At 52.8% G+C, this 24,290-nt stretch overlaps 2 protein-coding genes across 3 annotated transcripts; one reads left to right on the top strand and one right to left on the bottom strand.

Moving 5' to 3' along the window:
* Positions 1-6,483: 6,483 nt before the first annotated feature.
* On the top strand, positions 6,484-12,347 carry WBP1 (WW domain binding protein 1). Its single transcript, XM_069977067.1, has 4 exons — positions 6,484-6,672; positions 9,559-9,660; positions 9,748-9,909; positions 11,124-12,347. Exons 1-4 carry the CDS (start codon positions 6,612-6,614, stop codon positions 11,762-11,764), a joined length of 966 nt encoding a protein of 321 aa, XP_069833168.1. The 5' UTR covers positions 6,484-6,611; the 3' UTR covers positions 11,765-12,347.
* A 4,862-nt stretch (positions 12,348-17,209) lies between these two features.
* On the bottom strand, positions 17,210-23,659 carry MOGS (mannosyl-oligosaccharide glucosidase). 2 transcript variants are annotated; one of them, XM_069977066.1, is made up of 5 exons: positions 23,572-23,659; positions 22,976-23,306; positions 21,459-21,676; positions 20,629-20,813; positions 17,210-19,660 (listed from the first exon to the last, which is right to left on the bottom strand). In XM_069977066.1, the coding sequence occupies exons 2-5, from the start codon at positions 23,295-23,297 to the stop codon at positions 17,926-17,928; spliced, it is 2,460 nt and encodes an 819-aa protein (XP_069833167.1). In that variant the 5' UTR covers positions 23,298-23,306; positions 23,572-23,659; the 3' UTR covers positions 17,210-17,925. The 2 variants fall into 2 exon arrangements, with proteins under 2 accessions (XP_069833167.1, XP_069833166.1); XM_069977065.1 differs by lacking the exon at positions 23,572-23,659 and having other exon boundaries at positions 22,976-23,565.
* Between the last annotated feature and the right edge of the window lie 631 nt (positions 23,660-24,290).

Genomic DNA, 24,290 nt, shown 5'->3' with positions numbered 1-24,290 from the left:
TACTTTGGTGAGTATACATATAGTAAAATTGTTATAAAAATGTCTCGATGGGCGCTGACTGTGTTCAGTAGCGATACCTCTGGTATTTTAAAAGCCGCCTGATGGCTGTGACAACATGAGTTGTAATGTTATTAGTTGGCAAATATGACAATGTTGTGTCGTCAGACACTTCACACCCGTCCTGCGGTGGTTGGGTCTCGGTCGTTGAGAAGGGGATCGTTCCGGCAGCAGTGGTTCTTGCGTCCGGCTGTCAAGCGGTAGACGCGCTAGTTGGTGCTCGATAAATAGGTGAGCTGGCTTGCGCTTGCGCAGATGGGCTTGTTGCCCGCGGGACCTCGTGTGTCTTTGGCGCCAAAATTCAAGTGGAGAATGAAGTCTTTACTGAACACTTATGTTGGATCAGATGGATGATGATAGTATAAAAATAAGTTATGTGCACAAAAAGTAGGGGTTTAAAATAGCTGGACGCGTTTCAAAGCCTTCATTGGCTTTTTCCTCAGCAGCAAAATGGATGTCCATGTAACATATGTCTGGTTTTTTATAGGCTTTTGTACAGCTGGTTAATTGATAAATGAGTTGTCCCTAAACTCCGGAATGGACTCATACACAGATCTGATGTGGAAGTATGAAGTCTATATAGTACTCACACAAATTCTATATGTAAATATGTATATTGCTTAACATCAAGAAGTACAGTAGAGTAAAATCAAATAGAAATAGAAATAAATACATATATTAATAATTTGCAATACTCATTAATGTTGGTTTTATGTTGCAAGAGAATCTTCTAAGGTTGTTCTTCAATGGATGAATGGTATGCTTGTGCCCACTGGAGTGTGTTTTGTGCTGTGAACTTGGATTATCTTTATGGACTGCCTTTGTGGAATAGATGTTAGAAAGATGTTCATATATCTATTATGATTTGTGTATAACACTGTGTACCGTACGCTTTTATGTTGTTTTGAATATATTGTCATTTGATTAATCTATGTGTCTTTATTATAATACATATTGACCGAACTAATAGGCCAATACAGTGCATCACTGGTAAACACCTGAGGACCCCACCACCAATTTTAATCTCTTTGAACACTTTTTTTCCCTCTGGTATAAGGGTAGGGGGTTAACCTTGGTAAAAACCAGTTGCAGTTGATCTCGTACTATTACCTTATTTTTCGGTTTGAAATATTGATGGGGAAGGAGGAGAAAGAAGTGGTGAGTGCCTCACCACGACTGATTACTGTTAGAAAATCGATATTGTACAGCACCCCCTCCATCGACAGGATAAGTAACAGGTAACCCGCTAAATTATGTAATACAACCTACAGCGCACTTGGCCGCAACCTACGTTAGCACCTTGGGTCGGGTCCTGACAGATTTCCTTTAAATAAATACTTTGCAGCCAACCCCATAGATATAGGCAACAATTGACTGAAGTTTTCCTACTGAAATAAATGGGAAGGGTTTTTGGGACCGCTCTGTGACCTTTGCAAAGGTTATTCCACAGGGAGGGAGCGGCTGAGCTGTGAGCCTCATCTATTCGTCTTCTCTATCTACTGGTGTCACCTTCCAGCAGCAATCTCCTTATCACAGACGGTATTAAAGGGGTACTCTGGGCAAAATCAATTTTAAGACATGTTACTGCCCAACAAAAGTTTTGAAAATGACTAATAGACACTTATTATTGGAAATGCACCTGTAGTGCATTTTCCCTGCACTTACTACAGCATTTCCTGTTCATATCTCTGTAAAATTGGTGACGTCACGTCTCATCTGCTCCAGCGCCAGCGGCTCCTCTTTCTTCAGTCCGTCCTACAGGAACACCCCCTACATCCTCCCCCAGCTCCCTGTACCTATCTCTACTTGTCCCTATGCCAGCTCCCTCTGCTCCCAGCTAACTTTTACAGTTCTTCCCTGAGCAGGGATCACCCCTCAATCTTCCCCCAGCTCCCTGCACCGTTCTCTGTGCTGGCGGCCCCCAGCACCGCTAGTCTGCCAGCCGCCAGCTCCCACTTCTCCCCACAACCCCTTACAGTTCTCCCCTCACCAGGGATCACCCCCGCCGGCCTCCCCCAGCTCCCTGCCCCCTCCCCCGGCTGCAAGCACCTGCCTGGTGCCAGCATCCGCACTCACCCCGTGTCCGGCAGCCGCCGTCTCCCACTGCTACCCGCTACCTCTGCTTGCTGTAGGGATCACCCCCGCCGGCCTGGAGCACATGCGGGCACCCTTCTCCAGCAGGCAGAGATAGCGGGTAGCAGTGGGAGCAGGCGGCTGCCGGACTAAGGGTGATTGCAGTTGCTAGTGCCGGGAAGGTGCTTGCTGCCTGGGGAGGGGGGCAGGGAGCTGTGGCAGGCTGGCGGAGGTGATCCCCAGTGAGGGGAGAACTGTATAAGGTAGCGGGGAGCAGTGGGAGCCGGCGGCTGCCAGACTAAGTGTGAGTGTGGCTGCTGACACTGGGTGGGTGCTTGTAGCCTGGGAGGGGGGCAGGGAGCTGCAGGAGGCTGGCAGGGGTGATCCCTACAGCAGGCAGAGGTAGCAGTGGGAGCCGGCGGCTGCCGGACACGGGGTGAGTGCGGATGCTGGCACGAGGCAGGTGCTTGCAACCGGGTAAGGGGTCAGGAAGCTAGGGGAGGCCGGCGGGGGTGATCCCTGGTGAGGGGAGAACTGTAAAGGGTTGTGGGGAGAAGTGGGAGCCGGCGGCTGCCAGACTAGCAGTGCTGGGGGCCGCCAGCACAGAGAACGGTGCAGGGAGCTGGGGGAGGATGGAGGGGTGCTCAGGGGAGAACTGTAAAAGTTAGCTGGGAGCAGAGGGAGCTGGCATAGGGACAAGTAGAGATAGGTACAGGGAGCTGGGGGAGGATGTAGGGGGTGTTCCTGTAGGACGGACTGAAGAAAGAGGAGCCGCCGGCGCTGGAGCAGATGAGACGTGACGTCACCAATTTTACAGAGATATGAACAGGAAATGCTGTAGTAAGTGCAGGGAAAATGCACTACAGGTGCATTTCCAATAATAAGTGTCTATTAGTCATTTTCAAAACTTTTGTCTGGCAGTAACATATCTTAATTGATTTCGCCTGGAGTAGCCCTTCAAAAGGGGTAGTGCGGCGCTAAACAATTATTCACAAAATAACACAGACTACAAAGTTATACAACTTTGTAATGTGTGTTATGTATGTGAATGGCCCCCTTCCCCGTGTTTCCCCCCACCCATGCTAGACCCAGAAGTGTGGTGCAATATACTCACCACATCTCGTGTCGACCCCCGTCCGCCATCTTGGGACAATGGCGTAGTCTTCGGGAGGCCGGCCGGACCGCTCCGACCGTCCCTCATGCCGGCGCCTCTGTGCCGTGTCATCAGCAGCTCAGCTGCGATCAGCTGAGCATAACTGTGCTCAGCCAATCGCAGCTGAGCACAATTATGACGCGGCAGAGAGGGGCCGGCATGAGTGACGGATGGAGCAGCTCGGCCGGCCTCCCGAAGACTACGCTATTGTCCCAAGATGGCAGACGAGGGTCAACACGAGATGCGGTGAGTATAATGCACCACAATTCCGGGTCTAGCGTGGGTGGGGGGAAACACGGGGAAGGGGGCCATTCACATACATAACACACATTACAAAGTTGTATAACTTTGTAATGTGTGTTATTTTGTGAATAATTGTTTAGCGCCGCACTACCCCTTTAAGCCAAGTGGGCAGAAAGAGAAGTGCAAGATGTCAGGATCTAAAATAGTCAAATTGAAAATTTTAAAAAAACTAAATTTCTTAGTATTTGCAAAGTCTCCACTGTGACAGACACGTTTTAAAGGGGAACTATCAGCAGGTTAGATAAATCTAGACTATTTGTCTAGCCTACTGACAGTTCCCCTGGGTTTTCCAGCCTGTAACTACTGCTGGTCTATCCACAGTTGATCGACTGTATAGTGACAACAGGGATCCCTGATGATCAATAGATTTATGTTGAAAATCAAGGAAATCCACATGTCTAGAGGTAATAGTCAGACACAGACAGTCTTTACAGGCTGCTTTTTATAGGACATGTCTGCTTTTCGACGTTTCCCAGTTCTGGTGATGGACTAATAGCCATATTTTAGGGAACGATTATCGTTCATAGACTTGCTCCAACGACCGCTCATTAACGAGCACTTAACGATTTTTTTAAGCGAACGATAACACATAATACGTGTGGGAACGTGAACGATATCTGTAGTGTAACGATTTTTTTTCAGTCGTTACATCGTCGTTTAAAACGTGGGGGAAATGTAGGTAGACATTTCAAGAACGACGGAAAGATTTTTTATTCAACAAAAATATTAGTGAATTGTTGAAAGACCCAACGATTTTTTTTCGACATGTTGAAAAAAAAATAGTGAACAACTCAACAACGATTTCGCTGTTGTCGTTCGCTCGTTTACAGCTATTCCACAGAACGAATATCGTTAACGAGCGGTCGTTTTAACGATTTTATGAACGATAATCGTTCAAAAAAGTTCCGTGGAATAGGGCTGACTGGTTGCCCTTTTTGGTCTGATGCTTAATGTAGTTGGATAATCAGTATTCATTCCTATAGGTAACTATCTTCTGTGAATGAACCCCTAGGTGGAGGTAGGCTCATCCACACAGCTATATCTCTGTACAAGGCTACATCAAAGAAGAGTTTATGCCTTGCTCTATTATCTTTAGCAGTCCTGGTCCATAGCTTGGCCACCATTTGCAGTCCCCCATTCTTATTACTGGTGAGGGTCCCAATGGAACAGCTTGGGTGTCTTCTGCAGTCTCATAGCTTAGTAGACAAAGGACCCCCATTCTTGTGGCTGGTGCCATCACTGTGGTATAAAGCATTGCTATTTATTGTAGTTGGGTAGCTTGGTGGACAAGGGATCCCCATTAATATGATTGGTAGAGGCTCCAGCAGCAATTCAGAACTTTCTTCTTCACTCCCTTTGGGGACAAGGATGAGGGACCGCTGTGTTTGTAACTAGTAGGGTCCCCAGTTTATAGAGTTTCTCTATCTTCAGCAGTTCTGTAGCAGGTCCCCCATTCTTGTGACTGGTAGAGGTGGATGTGGTAGAGCTTGGCTATCTTCAGCAGTCCTGTAGCAAGTCCCCCACTCTCATGACTGGTAGAGGTGGATGTGGTAAAGCTTGGCTATCTTCAGCAGTCCTGTAGCAGGTCCCCCACTCTCATGACTGGTAGAGCTTGGCTATCTTCAGCAGTCCTGTAGCAGGTCCCCCACTCTCATGACTGGTAGAGGTGGATGTGGTAGAGCTTGGCTATCTTCAGCAGTCCTGTAGCAAGTCCCCCACTCTCATGACTGGTAGAGGTGGATGTGGTAGAGCTTGGCTATCTTCAGCAGTCCTGTAGCAAGTCCCCCACTCTCATGACTGGTAGAGGTGGATGTGGTAGAGCTTGGCTATCTTCAGCAGTCCTGTAGCAAGTCCACCACTCTCATGACTGGTAGAGGTGGATGTGGTAGAGCTTGGCTATTTTCAGCAGTCCTGTAGCAAGTCCCCCACTCTCATGACTGGTAGAGGTGGATGTGGTAGAGCTTGGCTATTTTCAGCAGTCCTGTAGCAAGTCCCCCACTCTCATGACTTTTAGAGAGATGGATGTGGTAGAGCTTGGCTATTTTCAGCAGTCATGTAGCAAGTCCCCCACTCTCATGACTTTTAGAGAGATGGATGTGGTAGAGCTTGGCTATTTTCAGCAGTCATGTAGCAAGTCCACCACTCTCATGACTGGTAGAGCTTGGCTTCAGCAGTCTGCCAACAAATTCTGGTTTTTAAAGGACAGTCCCAGAAAGTCCCACCCCCAGGTGGGATATTAACTCTATCACCGCCAGAGGGCCTGAGGAATTATGTAATAAAAAAAATCCACACCTCAGCAAAATAAGCGACACCCCTCACTGACAAAGCCTAAATTTTCCAGGAAAAAAATGTCAAATATTGGTAACTGGTTTTAAAGTCAATCTAAGTGCAACCAAAAGAGCGTAATACACTATAATAACACGGCCTCAGGTCATACCACAGATACTGACCAGCTACATGAATGCCACCTCTATGAGGCCTTGAAAGCCTGACTGGTTTCCCTCCAATCCCCATGGTTTCCATGACAACCTCTGTCATGGCGCCCACTGAGCACAAACACACTCAGACCTCAACACTGAGAGAATCTGCTCCTCACAGTATTTATACTGTAGTGCACACCCGCCCCAATTCTACTCTGAGCCAATCTGCGCTCAGCTTCAATAAAAACAAATATCCGCCTTCTCCTATTGGCGGAGACGACCGCCACTCACGGCTCATTTAAGGCACGTACGAGAGAGAACGGAAGTGGCGGAAGCTGTATTCTTATTTGATAGCTAGACTGTCAATCACCTACGTGGCGTTGTTATTCCCGCCTACTTCCTAGAAAAGTCTTTAACGGCTTGTGACGTCACTCAGCCAATTATCGAGCTTCGCCTCTTATTGCGGGCGCTGATTGGACGGCGACTCCTAGTGGGCGGAGTCGGCTCTGTTGCTATGCGAGCGGCCGCCGGGTGGAATAAGATGGCGGCCATGGAGCCGGGGTCCCGGGCAGGGGAGAGGAAGCAAGACCGGCGGTTGTGACAACATGGAGGTGGCCGGGACCAGCGCCGGTCTATGGGAGAGGAGGGAGAGCCCGGGACACCCGGTAAGCACGTGACCCGGATGAAAGTAACGGCCTACGGCATAGGGGTGACCCCGGGAGCTGACACTCCACCGAGCGGGCCCCGAGCCCCGGAACTCTGCAGGGGCCCCCGAGGGCTGAGTGTATCCAGGGGCCCCCGAGGGCTGAGTGTATCCAGGGGCCCCCGAGGGCTGAGTGTATCCAGGGGCCCCCGAGGGCTGAGTGTATCCAGGGGCCCCCGAGGGCTGAGTGTATCCAGGGGCCCCCGAGGGCTGAGTGTATCCAGGGGCCCCCGAGGGCTGAGTGTATCCAGGGGCCCCCGAGGGCTGAGTGTATCCAGGGGCCCCCGAGGGCTGAGTGTATCCAGGGGCCCCCGAGGGCTGAGTGTATCCAGGGGCCCCCGAGGGCTGAGTGTATCCAGGGGCCCCCGAGGGCTGAGTGTATCCAGGGGCCCCCGAGGGCTGAGTGTATCCAGGGGCCCCCGAGGGCTGAGTGTATCCAGGGGCCCCCGAGGGCTGAGTGTATCCAGGGGCCCCCGAGGGCTGAGTGTATCCAGGGGCCCCCGAGGGCTGAGTGTATCCAGGGGCCCCCGAGGGCCTGAGTGTATCCAGGGGCCCCCCGAGAGGCTGAGTGTATCCAGGGGCCCCCGAGGGCTGAGTGTATCCAGGGGCCCCCGAGGGCTGAGTGTATCCAGGGGCCCCCGAGGGCTGAGTGTATCCAGGGGCCCCCGAGGGCTGAGTGTATCCAGGGGCCCCCGAGGGCTGAGTGTATCCAGGGGCCCCCGAGGGCTGAGTGTATCCAGGGGCCCCCGAGGGCTGAGTGTATCCAGAGAGCAGTTGCCCCCGAGGGCTGAGTGTATCCAGAGAGCAGGGGCCCCCGAGGGCTGAGTGTATCCAGGGGCCCCCGAGGGCTGAGTGTATCCAGGGGCCCCCGAGGGCTGAGTGTATCCAGGGGCCCCCGAGGGCTGAGTGTATCCAGGGGCCCCCGAGGGCTGAGTGTATCCAGGGGCCCCCGAGGGCTGAGTGTATCCAGGGGCCCCCGAGGGCTGAGTGTATCCAGGGGCCCCCGAGAGCTGAGTGTATCCAGAGAGCAGTTGCCCCCGAGGGCTGAGTGTATCCAGAGAGCAGGGGCCCCCGAGGGCTGAGTGTATCCAGGGGCCCCCGAGGGCTGAGTGTATCCAGGGGCCCCCGAGAGCTGAGTGTATCCAGAGAGCAGTTGCCCCCGAGGGCTGAGTGTATCCAGAGGCCCCCGAGGGCTGAGTGTATCCAGGGGCCCCCGAGGGCTGAGTGTATCCAGGGGCCCCCGAGGGCTGAGTGTATCCAGGGGCCCCCGAGGGCTGAGTGTATCCAGGGGCCCCCGAGGGCTGAGTGTATCCAGGGGCCCCCGAGGGCTGAGTGTATCCAGGGGCCCCCGAGGGCTGAGTGTATCCAGGGGCCCCCGAGGGCTGAGTGTATCCAGGGGCCCCCGAGGGCTGAGTGTATCCAGGGGCCCCCGAGAGCTGAGTGTATCCAGGGGCCCCCGAGAGCTGAGTGTCCCCCTCTATACTGCGGGGTCTCTCTCATCTGGTGGGGGGCATTCTCTGTACTGTGGGGGTCTCTCTGTACTGTGGGGGTCTCTCTGTACTGTGGGGGTCTCTCTGTACTGTGGGGGTCTCTCTGTACTGTGGGGGTCTCTCATCTGGTGGGGGGCATTCTCTGTACTGTGGGGGTCTCTCTGTACTGTGGGGGTCTCTCATCTGGTGGGGGGCATTCTCTGTACTGTGGGGGTCTCTCTGTACTGTGGGGGTCTCTCTCATCTGGTGGGGGGCATTCTCTATACTGTGGGGTCTCTCATCTGGTGGGGGGCATTCTCTGTACTGTGGGGGTCTCTCTCATCTGGTGGGGGGCATTCTCTATACTGCGGGGTCTCATCTGGTGGGGGTCTCTCTGTACTTTGGGGGTCTCTCTCATCTGGTGGGGGGCATTCTCTATACTGCGGGGTCTCATCTGGTGGGGGTCTCTCTGTACTTTGGGGGTCTCTCTCATCTGGTGGGGGGCATTCTCTATACTGCGGGGTCTCATCTGGTTCTGTACTTCATGCCTCGGTCTGCGGCCTCCTCAGGGCACATGCAGCATTGAGGCCTGAGGCTCCTGGCGGCTCCGCTCTGGGACGGCTCGGGCTGGATCGGCTCCTGTTGCACATTGTTATTCTGTATTTACTGTACACAGCGGGGATGGGCCGGGGACATTATACTGTGTGACACACGGCAGGGGAACTCACTGCGGGACCAGACATGTATGACGCACACCTCCTGCCACCTGTTGTAGTAAGAAGGGGGGCATCCAGCACGGTTAGGGGGAGGCTGTGGGTAGGGGGGCACTGGTCGGGGGGAGGCTGTGGGTAGGGGGGCACTGGTCGGGGGGGCTGTGGGGAGGGGGGAGCACTGGTCGGGGGGGCTGCGAGGAGGGGGGAGCACTGGTCGTGGGGGGCTGTGGGGAGGGGGAGCACAGGTCGGGGGGGAGGCTGTGGGGAGGGGGGCACTGGTCGGGGGGCTGTGGGGAGGGGTAGCACTGGTCGGGGGGGGAGGCGGGGCACTGGGTGGGGGGGAGGCTGTGGGTCGGGGAGCACTGGTCGGGGGGGCTGTGGGGAGGGGGAGCACTGGTCGGGGGGAGCACTGGTCGGGGGGGGGGGCTGTGGGGAGGGGGGAGCACTGGTCAGGGGGGGGTTGTGGGGAGGGGGGAGCACTGGTCGGGGGGGCTGTGGGGAGGGGGAGCACTGGTCGGGGGGGCTGTGAGGAGGGGTAGCACTGGTCGGGGGGCCCCTTCCTATGGCAGCGACTGGCACCCAGTTGCATCTCCCTCTGTATAGCATACTGTGGGCCTCCACATGGTCGGTCGCCCGGTCAGTAACCCTTCGCTCTTCTCTCTCCTGGCTCAGCAGCACTGTCCGGGTGTGAACAATAAGCCGTATGTGTGTGAGAGTGGACACTGCTGCGGGGAGAGTGGATGCTGCACCTACTACTACGAGCTGTGGTGTAAGTCTCCCGTTACCCTCTGCGCCATTGTAGTATGGTACGCTGCCTGCTCTTCGCACTACATCACCCATCATGTGTCCTCCACAGGGTTCTGGCTCCTCTGGACTGTTCTCATCCTGCTGAGCTGCTGCTGCGCCTATCGCCATCGCCGCGCCAAACTGCGCCTGCAGCACCAACAGAGGCAACGGGAGATCAACCTCATTGCCTACCACCGTGCCTGCCACTACCCACCATCTATGCTGGACCTTAGTGAGTATCATCCATGGCAATATCATATAGTAGTGTTACTGTCTGTGTGGTTACCCCCCGGGATCTGTTATGTCTGTAGAGTAGTGGGGATCCAGTGTCTTAGACCAGTATTGTCCCTCTGGGGATCCAGTTTGGTAGTGCAGTATTGCGGCTCTGGGGATCCAGTGTGGTAGTGCAGTATTGTGGCATCGGGGATCCAGTGTCATAGACCAGTATTGTCACTCTGGGGATCCAGTGTGGTAGTGCAGTATTGCGGCTCTGGGGATCCAGTGTGGTAGTGCAGTATTGTGGCATCGGGGATCCAGTGTCATAGACCAGTATTGTCACTCTGGGGATCCAGTGTGGTAGTGCAGTATTGTGGCATCCGGGATCCAGTGTCATAAACCAGTATTGTCACTCTGGGGATCCAGTGAGGTAGAGCAGTATTGTGGCATCAGAGATCCAGTCTGGTAGTGCAGTATTGTGGCTCTGGGGATCCAGTGAGGTAGAGCAGTATTGTGGCTCTGGTGATCCAGTGAGGTAGAGCAGTATTGTGGCTCTGGGGATCCAGTGAGGTAGAGCAGTATTGTGGCTCTGGGGATCCAGTGTCTTAGACCAGTATTGTCCCTCTGGGGATCCAGTGTCATAGAGCAGTATTGTGGCCATGAGGATTTATTGTTGTAGAGCAATATTGTGGCTCTGGGGATCCAGTGTGGTAGAGCAGTATTATGGCTCTGGGGATTCAGTGTGGTAGAGCATTATTGTAGCACCAGGGATCCAGTGTGGTAGAGCAGTATTGTGGCTCTGGGGATCCAGTGTGGTAGAGCATTATTGTAGCACCAGGGATCCAGTGTGGTAGAGCAGTATTGTGGCTCTGGGATCCAGTGTGGTAGAGCATTATTGTAGCACCAGGGATCCAGTGTGGTAGAGCAGTATTGTGGCTCTGGGATCCAGTGTCATAGAGCAGTATTGTAGCACCAGGGATCCAGTGTGGTAGAGCATTATTGTGGCACCAGGGATCCAGTGTCATAGAGCGGTATTGTGGCTCTGGGATCCAGTGTCATAGAGCAGTATTGTGGCTCTGGGATCCAGTGTGGTAGTGCAGTATTGTGGCTCTGGGGATCCAGTGTGGTAGTGCAGTATGGTTGCCCCAGGGACCCTGTGATAGAGAATACTGTAGTTACTCTTGTTTGGTATTTGAGAGTCACATGTTCATAATTTGGTCTCTTCCGCAGGGGTGTTGTCCTCCTTTAAGCTTCCAGCCTATGAGGAAGTGGCTTATCGGCCCACCACCCCTCCTCCGCCATACAGCTCCGTCCTCAGCCAGCTGGGGCTCCCGTCATCTTCTCCTCCCCCACCCCCGCCATCGGACCCTCCATCCTTCTCCCCCAGCTCCGACCATTCCAGCAGTTGCTCGTGTACATCCGGCTGCATGTTATCTGGCAGCAGCTCCTACTCCGTCCAGGTGACAGACGAGACTGGCACCAGCCTTGGCAGCGCAGCTAGTGACGGCAGGAGCTGGGATCATACCCCCGAGGAGGAGGAGGAAGAGCAAGGGGCTTGTGGCCAGGAGCGCTCCCTTCACAAGCAGACTGCCTTCTCCTCCTATGTGGATTTCTTTGATTCTCACCAATGCTGGGACATTGAGGAGGAGGACGAGGAGGCAGAAGAAGAACATTATCGGCAGAGGAGGCTGACCGGGGACTCGGGGATTGAGGTGTGCCTCTGCCAGGTGAGGGGAGAGGAAGAGGAGGAGGAGGGAGAAGACAGTGGGCCACTGCACGATGATCCAGCCTGTGCACAGAGGAATAAATCCACAGAATCTCCAATGGAGAAGGGAGACACAGAACCAAACTCGCCCATCCAGCCCGTGTAACCCGCCGAGACCTAGGAGGGGCAGAAGTCATGGGAGTGCCACTGATTTACCTGGACCAGCCAAGGGGAAGGGGGTAAAAACCCTGAGAGAGGGGGTATACACAGACCAACTAATGGGTGGGGGAGGGGCTATATCATAGCTTATGTAATCACAGGTAGGACTCTGTAATTAGGAAGTCTAATGAGGGGGCGGAGCAGCAGACGAATACATGTAGCGGTGCTGTGTACCCTGCCAGCGGTAGGGTGGCATTGGACGGTTATTTGATGCTGCAGGTCCTAGGGTACTATTGCTGACAATCTGCCCGTGTCCTTCACTGGTGAATGACCTTATTAGACCTGATGTATGGGCAAGTGATGGGCAGGAGCGGTAAGGGGCTTTGTGCTGGGCCCCCCGTTCCCCACAGTGGGATTCACTGCCATGAGCTTTCTCGTAGATCCATCCTAGTCCGTTCTTCATATGGCCAGTAATGGTGAAGTCTACACTTGCCTAACAGTGCGTGTGTGTGGGGGGTTCTATATATATACTATTGTATACGATGGAGTGTGCGTTACCACCAAATAAAGCTGTTTACAGTATAAAGCAACACCTCCTCGGGAATCTGACGCCTATGTGTCTACTACGTTCTAGTCGGTGGAAGCCGGGGTGCTGTGTCTCCAGGCTGCATAACCATTCAGCTGAACGGCACATGCACATGTGGCGGCCAGGACCTGTGCAATGGATGACGCGGGCCGTAGCGCATGTGATCTCCACATCATATCCAAACCCACAAGTGTTGCCATTACTGTACGATTGTTCCCTGCTTTTCTTTATATATTTTTAGTGAGATGGTGAGTTCAGGATAGACATTTCTTGTGCCTGGCACTCAGAGGCTGCACTGCATAATTTTCTGTGGCTAAGCTGTTGTTAGGGCGGGTTCGCACTACGGAATTCTCGTGGACAATGTCCTCGGAATTCCGTTAGCTGTCCGCCCGCACGGGCACGCGCTTTTCCGCCGGCTCCATAGACACCATTCTATGGGCCGGCGTATTCCGCGATCCGCTAAAAGAAGTGACATGACACTTCTTTCAGCGTATAGCGGAATACGCCGGCCCATAGAATGGTGTTTATGGGGCTGGCGGAAAGGCGCCCAGATGTGCGGGCGGCCAGCTGAAGGAATTCCGCGGACATTGTCCGTGAGAATTCCGTAGTGTGAACCCACCCTTACTCTTAGACCAGAGGAAAGCAACATTTAAGAGGTGGAGATCTACTACTATAATTTAAAGGGGGTTATCTAAGATTACAAAAAGCACAGCTACTTTCCTGCAAAAACAGCGCCACCCGTCCTCAGATTGTGAACTACAATTCAGCTCCACTCATTGAGTGTAACTAAGCTGCAAAATCACACCCAACCTGAGGACTGGATAAGTGTCAGATAAATAGTCTAGATCACCCCTTGAAAAAGATCTTGACGTCTGCTTAGTGCTGAGTTGTGCATGTAGCATGAAAGGGTAATGTACAGCTTGTCAGGTTGCAGAAAAAAGTGTCTCACAATGCTCCAACCCTGATATATTTTTTCCGGCGATACTTGTTGGTGGTCACACAGTAAGCTAAAGCTATTGCCAATATAATTTTAAATGGTTGTTGCCATTTCAAACAATTTTCCTCCATGTGATATGTAACAAATTGGTAGATTTAATTTTCCAAAAATTACTCTTTACCCCAGAAAACAGCTGGCTACTTGGTCTCTATCTTCCTTTTAATCTGCTGTCCACTGCCTGTTGGTAGGGTAAACCTGTCTTTAGTAACAGCTTAAACAAGACAGAACCTAGAAAGTGTGCACAGTCTGTGAGCCTCTGGACCACCGGCACTGTCCAGACAAGGTCATAGATTTCTTCCGATCTTACTGTGGTAGACTACAGAATTTGGGGGAAGGAATGGCCTGTGTGAGTACTACTCAGACCTGGTTTTGCCCCTTTAAATGAAGAGAATAAGAGATGTCTGTGCACCATGGAGACGGATCATCGGAGGGCTCACTAACAGTGGTGTGATGGAGGGGGACCCTCCGGGGTTTGCCAACAGCGACGTGATGGAGGGGGCTTTCTAACAGCCCTAAAATCACCTTGTCACTACTCTACTGGGGTAATTTTCTATAAAGGTCCCAGTAAATTCACCATCTTCCTCTTGCACTTCCACTATTATCCATGACAAAGGGTAAGAGGCAACAATCTCTGCTGGTCTTTTCTTAACAGGTTAACGTTTGGGCCGTGTAGATAATTGACCATGGCTGCACTTGATTATTTATTTATTTTTTAAACAAGGAACTTAGGAACAAAGAATCTTAGAATTAGTTTTTAGCGTCTTTTTCCTTTCTTGTAGGAGGCGAGAGTCGTTTTGCCCAATAAACACCATTTTATTACTCACTGAAGTAGCTAAATAATTGCCTTCCCTGTCACTGCAGATTGTTTTGTGTTTCCTTAGCCGCCGCCTTTTTATTATTTAACAGCCTTTTAGTAACCTGGTGAAACTAAAAAGTCATGAACTATAGGAATCAATGGATCCTGTTTTATTAAACTGCCCTCAGTCACTGAACAAGATTTTTATGACCCCCAATAAAACCTTCTGTAACAAAAAAATACTTCCAACAATGTGCAGGCCTACAGGGGCAAACACCTGCTGTCTTACTACCAACAATGTGCGGGCCTACAGGGGCAGACACCTGCTGTCTTACTACCAACAATGTGCAGGCCTACAGGGGCAAACACCTGCTGTCTTACTACCAACAATGTGCGGGCCTACAGGGGCAGACACCTGCTGTCTTACTACCAACAATGTGCGTGCCTACAGGGGCAGACACCTGCTGTCTTACTACCAACAATGTGCGTGCCTACAGGGGCAGAGACCTGTCTTACTACCAACAATGTGCGGGCCTACAGGGGCAAACACTTGCTGTCTTACTACCAACAATGTGCGGGCCTACAGGGGCAGAGACCTGTCTTACTACCAACAATGTGCGGGCCTACAGGGGCAGAGACCTGTCTTACTACCAACAATGTGCGGGCCTACAGGGGCAGACACCTGCTGTCTTACTACCAACAATGTGCGGGCCTACAGGGGCAGACACCTGCTGTCTTACTACCAACAATGTGCGTGCCTACAGGGGCAGACACCTGCTGTCTTACTACCAACAATGTGCGGGCCTACAGGGGCAGACACCTGCTGTCTTACTACCAACAATGTGCGGGCCTACAGGGGCAGAGACCTGTCTTACTACCAACAATGTGCGGGCCTACAGGGGCAGACACCTGCTGTCTTACTACCAACAATGTGCGTGCCTACAGGGGCAGACACCTGCTGTCTTACTACCAACAATGTGCGGACCTACAGGGGCAGACACCTGCTGTCTTACTACCAACAATGTGCGGGCCTACAGGGGCAGACACCTGCTGTCTTACTACCAACAATGTGCGGGCCTACAGGGGCAGACACCTGCTGTCTTACTACCAACAATGTGCGGGCCTACAGGGGCAGAGACCTGTCTTACTACCAACAATGTGCGGGCCTACAGGGGCAGAGACCTGCTGTCTTACTACCAACAATGTGCGGGCCTACAGGGGCAAACACTTGCTGTCTTACTACCAACAATGTGCGGGCCTACAGGGGCAGAGACCTGTCTTACTACCAACAATGTGCGGGCCTACAGGGGCAGAGACCTGTCTTACTACCAACAATGTGCGGGCCTACAGGGGCAGACACCTGCTGTCTTACTACCAACAATGTGCGGGCCTACAGGGGCAGACACCTGCTGTCTAACTACCAACAATGTGCGGGCCTACAGGGGAAGACACCTGCTGTCTAACTACCAACAATGTGTGGGCCTACAGGGGCAGACACCTGCTGTCTTACTACCAACAATGTGCGGGCCTACAGGGGCAGACACCTGCTGTCTTACTACCAACAATGTGCGGGCCTACAGGGGCAGACACCTGCTGTCTTACTACCAACAATGTGCGGGCCTACAGGGGCAGACACCTGCTGTCTTACTACCAACAATGTGTGGGCCTACAGGGGCAGACATCTGCTGTCTTACTACCAACAATGTGCGGACCTACAGGGGCAGACACCTGCTGTCTTTGTACCTTTATAAAGAGAAAAAAAAAAAGTTACGATATAGTCAAACAAGGGGGTTGAGGGCGACAGCACTAACAAAGTACCGTAGCTCACTCTTCACTCATTGAGTTAGACACTAAGAGCCCTATTACACAGAGCTATAATCAGCCGAATCCGATCATCAGCAAATCGTTTTAGGCTTGGACCTAAAATTGTTGGGCGCCGACCGCACATCGCTGCAAGTAATAGCGATGCACAGCTGGCGATTCCCCAAACACCTGACACCTCACCAGGTCAGCCGACAGGCCGCTTAGGAATCTACGGAGAACAGGAGAGAAGACTGGGAGAGGTAAGAAGTCAGGTGTTTAGGCAAGAGCTGCATGGACATTGCTAACGATGTTCTGCCCGATTATCAGGTCGTTTAATAGGTCTAGTAAACAAGCGCCGATTTAACAGATTGGTGGTCGTTTACTGAAGTGATCGTGCCGTAGTAGGCCTGTGTAATAGGACCCTAAAAGTGCGTTTACACGAAACGATAATTGGCCTGATCGTACGATTAACGATGTCGGAGTAACGATTTTTTTTTCCATAACGATCAGCGTTTAGACGGTACGATTTATCGTACGGAAAATCGTTTTGCGATTGCTTAAGCCTATCTCACACATTAGTTAAATCGGCAAACGACTGTTCACACGGAACGATCTGCGAATTTTTTGCGAACGATTTGATAACATGTTGAAAGATCAAAATGAACGATTTCTCGTTCGTCGTTCGCTGCGTTTATACGTACGATTATCGTTCAAATTCGATAGTTATCGCGCAAATTCGCACAATAATCGTTACGTGTAAACGCACCTTTAGACTCCTATTAAACTAGTTGATTTTTAACTATTAATGAGATCTTTTATCGTTAACCCGTCCACCATATGACAATGTAGATATAGAACAATGTGGAATTACATTGAACGATTAGTGACCGAATTAGGAATAAGAGTGAATGATTGACAATGGTTTTGGTGTCAGCATCAAACGAATGAAGATTCATTGTTCGTTGCCTGCATTTACACAAAATAATTATTTAAATACAAACCATATAGCGATAATTCACACGAGAATTCTTCTGTGTAATAGGGCCCTAAGAAAAACTCTCAGAAGAAGAAAAGACCAGGGACTGTGACTGAGTAAGAGCACAACAAAAATGGCTGCTGCAATAGAGCCTGGTGGAGGTGGCGGCTTCGGCTCTGCTGTGATCACTTATATATCGGCTGCTCTTTACTTGGCTGAAATTTGCGCATCAATTCTCGCCCTCAACATAGAAAGAAATTTTTAGTTTAATAGATTAAAGAATGAGAGACAAACTGGTGGGTGAACAGGAGTGGTCTTTAATAAGAGTTGAGTACATGACAAAGATGGTGCCTGAACCAGCAGGACACGGGTGATACTGCAACGGCATCAGTCCTGAGTCACCATGAGAGGTGTTGTACATTGTGCTAGGGGCTATGACCACAGTATGAACCAGACCCGTCAAGTCCCATCAAGATCACAGTATGAATCAAAGCCATCAATGCCTGTTTGATGGTATGAACCAGATCCGTCAACTCCGGTCTGATACAAGACCGCATTATGAACCAGATCACAGTATAAGTCAGGTCTGTCAACTCCTGATGCTAGTTCAGCTTTATTCCCACAAACCAGGGGGGACTGCCCCTGTGCCTGCCCCACTCCTCCCCCCAGTAAGGCCTCATACGCATGGCTGTATTCCATCCCCCAGCTGCCGTACCATTCAGAGATGCCATACTGCAAACATGGAGGTATGAGGAAGCACTGCTTCTGGGGTTGGGCTTCTCTGTTGGCAAATCCCAGCCATGTGCACTAGGCCTCATGCTGATATTACTCCTAATGCTGCGTTTACACTGAGAAATTTATCTGACAGATCTTTAAAGCCAAAGCCAGAAACAGACTATAAACAGGGATCAGGTCATAAAGGAAAGACTGGGATCTACCCTCTTTTCAAATCCATTCCTGGCTTTGGCTTCCAAAATCTGTCAGATAAATCTCTCTGTGTAAATGCACCCTTAGTATTCCTCCGCCATTACCAGCACGATTAGCGAGCTCCAGCCTGTGAATGGATGAGAGCCTTGTCCACGACCTGTCTGGTCATTATATTGTTCCCATAGGAATCCACTCTCTTTGTATTGTCTGTACAGGTTGGATATTAGATTGATGCGGAGCTCCCGATACAAGCTTAGCGCGCGCTCCTTGTACGTTCCCTCAGTCTGACTGTACTTGTGCAAAGCCCTGACCAAGAGATAGTTAATATTGATCCATATGGGGCCCCTCCAGTATGGGGGGTCATGCTCTGTGTTGCGTTGCATAAACAATGGACTGCTCTTTGACAGAGATCGGATACCGTACGGGGTCCACAACCTGTCGGCATCTCTTATGTGATCCATAAGGCGCCCAAGTTTGGGGGAATCTGGAGAAATTATCTGTAGAAGAAAGGGGAAGAGTGAGACGTATCCGAGAGCACTCACAAACTGCAATTTGGGTGTTTTTCTCACAGCTCTGATTAATCTTGGTGGTGGGACACTGCGAGGATCTTGTCCAGGAAGCGGCCGAGGTCGCTCCCATTCCAGGGCAACATTCTGTGTGTGGTTACCGTAATCTGCATATGCACCGAGTCTCTCAGACCAATGGAGCTTGTCCAATAAAGTGTTGTCTGTCAGCAACACGAGAGACTCCTTATAACACTGCCCATCCTCTCCAAGTATCGCACTGATGGTGGCCATGACCTCAGATGCCAAAGCCATCCAGCACCGCAGATCCACGTGACGTTCATCGTCAGATGGGTGTGATGCTCGAGGATAGTCATCTAGGCCAGATGTCAAAGTCTTCGGGTTCAGGAAACGCAATGTGTCCCGATCCCTTCCACGCCAACGATAGGTATAAGGGACAGTTCCAGCCTGAGTGCCATTGAACCAATTGTACCATGTCTGCAAACGAGGAAAGGCCTTGCGAAGAAACTGCAATCCTTCTGATGACACCGTCCCATCCGCCAGCAGCTGCCGTAGGGCCAAGAATAAAGTGGGGGGGTTGGCATTCTCATCCCACTGCACTATGAACTCGGCAGGCACCTTACTCTGAGCCTCGGGTCCCAGGATCTGCTCACGAGGAATCCAGCCGTCTGCATTCATCAGGTCCAGCCAATGTCCCAAGGACTGCCAGGCCAAATTGGGGTCCCAGCGAGCGATGAGCAACAAATGGAAGCCCTCATCCCATAGGAAGCCTCGGGGAAAGAAAGAGCGGGACGGGACGGCAGTAAACAGAGGAGCTGGTGGATATGGGACAGGTTCCACATTGTACCGTGAGCGGACTAAAGAGCTGCCATAGAAATAGCCCATACCCCCCAGCATGTTAGACAAAGAAGCTTGAGCGAATGAGACCTGTTCCGGAATGAAGCCTTTCTCCTCGAGATGGAACTTCTCTCGGAATCGTTCCTCCATGTTCTTTTTGAGCATCTCCAGTTCGGCAGTGAAAGCAGCACCAGAGAGTGGTCCCGGCCGCTGCGTGAAGCTGTCCGACTCAAACAGCATCTCAATCTGACCAGGAAGATACATGGTCACCTGGTGAAATATGACGTGAGAGTGATCAGAGCCAGGCTGGGATGGGGGGCGATAGGTGTCAAGGGCAAAATAACGTCTCTTGCTGCTGGCACTGGCTGCAGGGTGGGTAAAGCGGTCGCTCATACTACTCCGCACTACGTCTGTGATGTGATGAAGACCAGGGCAAGATGTCACCAGGTGGTTATAACTGTGAAGAGAGAAGAGATTATTAGATTACCATATTTTCCGGAGTATAAAATGACTCCTGACTCTTAAGAATATTTTCAGGGGTTTGTCTTATACACCGGAAAATGTTAAAAGCAGGGATTATATGTCCCCCGATGCCGCCCTCTGGTGCGGGGGTTATATACCTTATGTGTCCCCCGATGCCGCCCTCTGGTGCGGGGTTATATACCTTATGTGTCCCCCGATGCCGCCCTCTGGTGTGGGGGTTATATACCTTATGTGTCCCCCGATGCCGCCCTCTGGTGTGGGGGTTATATACCTTATGTGTCCCCCGATGCCGCCCTCTGGTGCGGGGGTTATATACCTTATGTGTCCCCCGATGCCGCCCTCTGGTTTGGGGGTTATATACCTTATATGTACCCCGACGCCGCCCTCTGGTGTGGCGGTTATATACCTTATGTGTCCCCCGATGCCGCCCTCTGGTGCGGGGGTTATATACCTTATGTGTCCCCCGATGCCGCCCTCTGGTGTGGCGGTTATATACCTTATGTGTCCCCCGATGCCGCCCTCTGGTGTGGGGGTTATATACCTTATGTGTCCCCCGATGCCGCCCTCTGGTGTGGGGGTTATATACCTTGTGTCCCCCGATGCCGCCCTCTGGTGTGGGGGTTATATACCTTATGTGTCCCCCGATGCCGCCCTCTGGTGTGGGGGTTATATACCTTATGTGTCCCCCGATGCCGCCCTCTGGTGTGGGGGTTATATACCTTGTGTCCCCCGATGCCGCCCTCTGGTGTGGGGGTTATATACCTTATGTGTCCCCCGATGCCGCCCTCTGGTGTGGGGGTTATATACCTTATGTGTCCCCCGATGCCGCCCTCTGGTGTGGGGGTTATATACCTTATATGTGCCCCGATGCCGCCCTCTGGTGTGGGGGTTATATACCTTATGTGTCCCCCGATGCCGCCCTCTGGTGTGGGGGTTATATACCTTATATGTGCCCCGATGCCGCCCTCTGGTTTGGGAAAGCGGATGATAAATCTGCCGAGTTCCTCTGAGGTTCCGGTTACTGAGCTCAGGCGATCTCTACCGTCCATTTGAGGGGTGAGCGAGCCCTGGCCATCAGTGGCCACATAGAAGATGATGGACACCAGCTGTGCCAAGGATGAGGGATCCTGGGGGGATAGGGAGGAGGGTCAGCGACTAATGAACATTACATCACCCTGGGGCTGACCACCCAACACAGACATGTCACTCGGCCTATATCACCCCGTGTATCATCACCCGGCCCCTATCACCCCGTGTATCACCCCCCGGCCCCTATCACCCCGTGTATCATCACCCGCCACGTACCACCCCGTGTATCATCACCCAGCACCTATCACCCTGTGTATCATCACCCGGCCCCTATCACCCCCCGGCCCCTATCACCCCGTGTATCATCACCCGGCCCCTATCACCCCGTGTATCATCACCCGGCACCTATCACCCCATGTATCATCACCCGGCCCCTATCACCCCGTGTATCATCACCCGGCCCCTATCACCCCATGTATCATCACCCGGCCCCTATCACCCCATGTATCATCACCCGGCACCTATCACCCCATGTATCATCACCTGGCACCTATCACCCTGTGTATCACCCCCCGGCCCCTATCACCCCCTGGCACCTATCACCCCGTGTATCATCACCTGGCACCTATCACCCTGTGTATCACCCCCCGGCCCCTATCACCCCCTGGCACCTATCACCCCGTGTACCACCCCCCGGCCCCTATCATCCCGTGTACGGCCATCCATCACTCATGTTTCCTCACATCCGGGGTTCCCACAATCCTCCAGCTCCAGTCCCCGCCATGGCTGCCTCCGGGTCTCTTCACAAACTCCGTCCTCAGGGAGAAGCCCTTGTCCTTAATCTCCTGGACACCAAAGTTGACTCCATCGTGCATCAGCCACCCATAGCGGGCGAGCCCATCCCCCTGCTCACATGTGTGATGGAGAGATGGCGACCCCGACTGCGAGATCCACATCAGCCCTAGAAACATAGATTATACACAGCTCAGGTATGGGGGGGCTATAGGGGGTCAGGTATGGGGGTGTAGGTTATAGGGGGTCAGGTATGGGGGTGTAGGTTATAGGGGGGGTCAGGTATGGGGGTGTAGGTTATAGGGGGGTCAGGTATGGGGGTGTAGGTTATAGGGGGGTCAGGTATGGAGGTGTGTAGGTTATGGGGGGTCAGGTATGGGGGTGTAGGTTGTAGGGGGGGCAGGTATGGGGGTGTAGGTTATAGGGGGGGGGGTCAGGTATGGGGGTGTAGTTTATAGGGGGGTCAGGTATGGGGGTGTGTAGGTTATAGGGGGGGTCAGGTATGGGGGTGTAGGTTATAGGGGGGGTCAGGTATGGGGGTGTAGGTTATAGGGGGGGTCAGGTATGGGGGGTGTAGGTTATAGGGGGGTCAGGTATGGGGGTGTAGGTTATAGGGGGGGTGTAGGTTATAGGGGGGTCAGGTATGGGGGTGTAGGTTGTATGGGGGGGTCAGGTATGGGGTGTAGGTTGTAGGGGGGGTCAGGTATGGGGTGTAGGTTGTATGGGGGGGTCAGGTATGGGGTGTAGGTTGTAGGGGGGTCAGGTATGGGGTGTAGGTTGTAGGGGGGTCAGGTATGGGGGTGTAGGTTATAGGGGGGTCAGGTATGGGGGTGTAGGTTATAGGGGGGTCAGGTATGGGGGTGTAGGTTATAGGGGGGTGTAGGTTATAGGGGGGTCAGGTATGGGGGTGTAGGTTGTAGGGGGGGTCAGGTATGGGGGTGTAGGTTGTAGGGGGGTCAGGTATGGGGGTGTAGGTTATAGGGGGGTCAGGTATGGGGGTGTAGGTTATAGGGGGGTCAGGTATGGGGGTGTAGGTTATAGGGGGGTCAGGTATGGGGGGTGTAGGTTATAGGGGGGTCAGGTATGGGGGTGTAGGTTATAGGGGGGTCAGGTATGGGGGTGTAGATATGGGGGTGTAGGTTATAGGGGGGTCAGGTATGGGGGTGTAGGTTATAGGGGGGGTCAGATATGGGGGTGTAGGTTATAGGGGGGGTCAGATATGGGGGTGTAGGTTGTAGGGGGGGGTCAGATATGGGGGTGTAGGTTGTAGGGGGGTCAGATATGGGGGGTGTAGGTTATAGGGGGGTCAGATATGGGGGTGTAGGTTATAGGGGGGGTCAGGTATGGGGGTGTAGATTGTAGGGGGGGTCAGATATGGGGGTGTAGGTTATAGGGGGGGTCAGATATGGGGGTGTAGGTTATAGGGGGGGTCAGATATGGGGGTCAGATATGGGGGTGTAAGTCGTACCTGTGACCACAGAGCGGGGGCTCCGGGTCTTCATCCCCAGGTAGACCTGCGGTCTGTATGTGCCCCAGAAGAGTTGGGGGGATGCGGTGGGGGAGCTGCTGTTGGGGGTCAGGATGGGGGGCGCGGGGTGCAGGGTCACCACCCTCATCGCCTGACTCCACTTGACATATCCGCTGTATCCAAAGGCCCCGATCCCAATGAGACTGGAGAGGACGGCCACCAGCACCACGCGGCTCCACTCCCGCTCCGGAGGAGGAGGCGCTCTCTTCAGGGGAGGAGGACGATGCTCAGCGCCACCATGACGCCTCCGATCCCGCGTCATCCTGCACACCTGGAGGAGGAGGAAGATGAGAGGACTACAACTCCCAGCAGGAGGATGGGGACTGTGATGAGGGTCACATGACCTCCACCTGAGGCTCCCTGACGAGCTATGACGTCATACAGGTGGCAGGTGTCCTAGCATGGAGCAGCCATTCAGCCAGCACATCACCAGTGACCTGTGAGGAGAGGGCCGAGCAGATCGTACTCCATCGGCCGATCCCCAGAGCAGCTCCGGCTGTACACACACCGATCCCCGGGTCCCGGCTGTTACTTACCGGCCGCCGTGCTTCCTGATTGGCTGAGCGGAAGCCGGAAGAAGCCTATGACACGTGGAGATGTTACCCGGAAGTCAGCGCGGGTGGAGGGCGCCATCTTTGTGCTCGCATTAGTCGGACGTGTTCGTTTGACGAGGCGATGACGTCACATTCTCGCCTTGCGCGCCGCCGTGGGCTCGTGCACATGCGCAGTCCTGTCCGTTCTTTCCCTTCTCCTTTAGGAGGCGCAGTCACTATTACTCCATAGCAGGAGACTGATAGGATGATATTACTGGCTGAGGGAGGAGGATGGAAGCGAGAGAATAAGATGGGAGGTCTCCAACATGGATAATAAGATGGGGGTCAAGGATGATGGATCCCATATAGTAATAATGCCCCCTGCTGTGCCCCCATATATCAATAATGCCCCCTGCTGTGCCCCATATAGTAATAATGGCCCCTACTGTGCCCCCATATAGTAATAATGCCCCCTGCTGTGCCCCCATATAGTAATAATGCCCCCTGCTGTGCCCCCATATAGTAATAATGCCCCCTTCTGTGCCCCCATATATCAATAATGCCCCCTGCTGTGCCCCATATAGTAATAATGGCCCCTACTGTGCCCCCATATAGTAATAATGCCCCCTGCTGTGCCCCCATATAGTAATAATGCCCCTGCTGTGCCCCCATATAGTAATAATGCCCCCTGCTGTGCCCCCATATAGTAATAATGCCCCCTT

This window comes from Dendropsophus ebraccatus, chromosome 7, assembly GCF_027789765.1.
Source record: "Dendropsophus ebraccatus isolate aDenEbr1 chromosome 7, aDenEbr1.pat, whole genome shotgun sequence".
Taxonomy (NCBI): domain Eukaryota; kingdom Metazoa; phylum Chordata; class Amphibia; order Anura; family Hylidae; genus Dendropsophus; species Dendropsophus ebraccatus.
This window is presented reverse-complemented; position numbering and strand designations above follow the sequence as displayed.

Excerpts from the sequence above, each read along its gene's own strand:
- MOGS (XM_069977066.1), bottom strand. The coding sequence starts at position 23,297 with ATGACGCGGGATCGGAGGCGTCATGGTGGCGCTGAGCATCGTCCTCCT. Across the intron at positions 21,677-22,975 it reads CCCCCGCTCTGTGGTCACAG|GGCTGATGTGGATCTCGCAG; the intron begins GTACGACTTACA and ends CTATGTTTCTAG. Across the intron at positions 19,661-20,628 it reads GGCATCGGGGCACATATAAG|TTATAACCACCTGGTGACAT; the intron begins GTATATAACCCC and ends CTCTCTTCACAG.
- WBP1 (XM_069977067.1), top strand. The coding sequence starts at position 6,612 with ATGGAGGTGGCCGGGACCAGCGCCGGTCTATGGGAGAGGAGGGAGAGC. Across the intron at positions 6,673-9,558 it reads GGAGAGCCCGGGACACCCGG|CTCAGCAGCACTGTCCGGGT; the intron begins TAAGCACGTGAC and ends TCTCTCTCCTGG. Across the intron at positions 9,661-9,747 it reads CTACTACTACGAGCTGTGGT|GGTTCTGGCTCCTCTGGACT; the intron begins GTAAGTCTCCCG and ends TGTCCTCCACAG.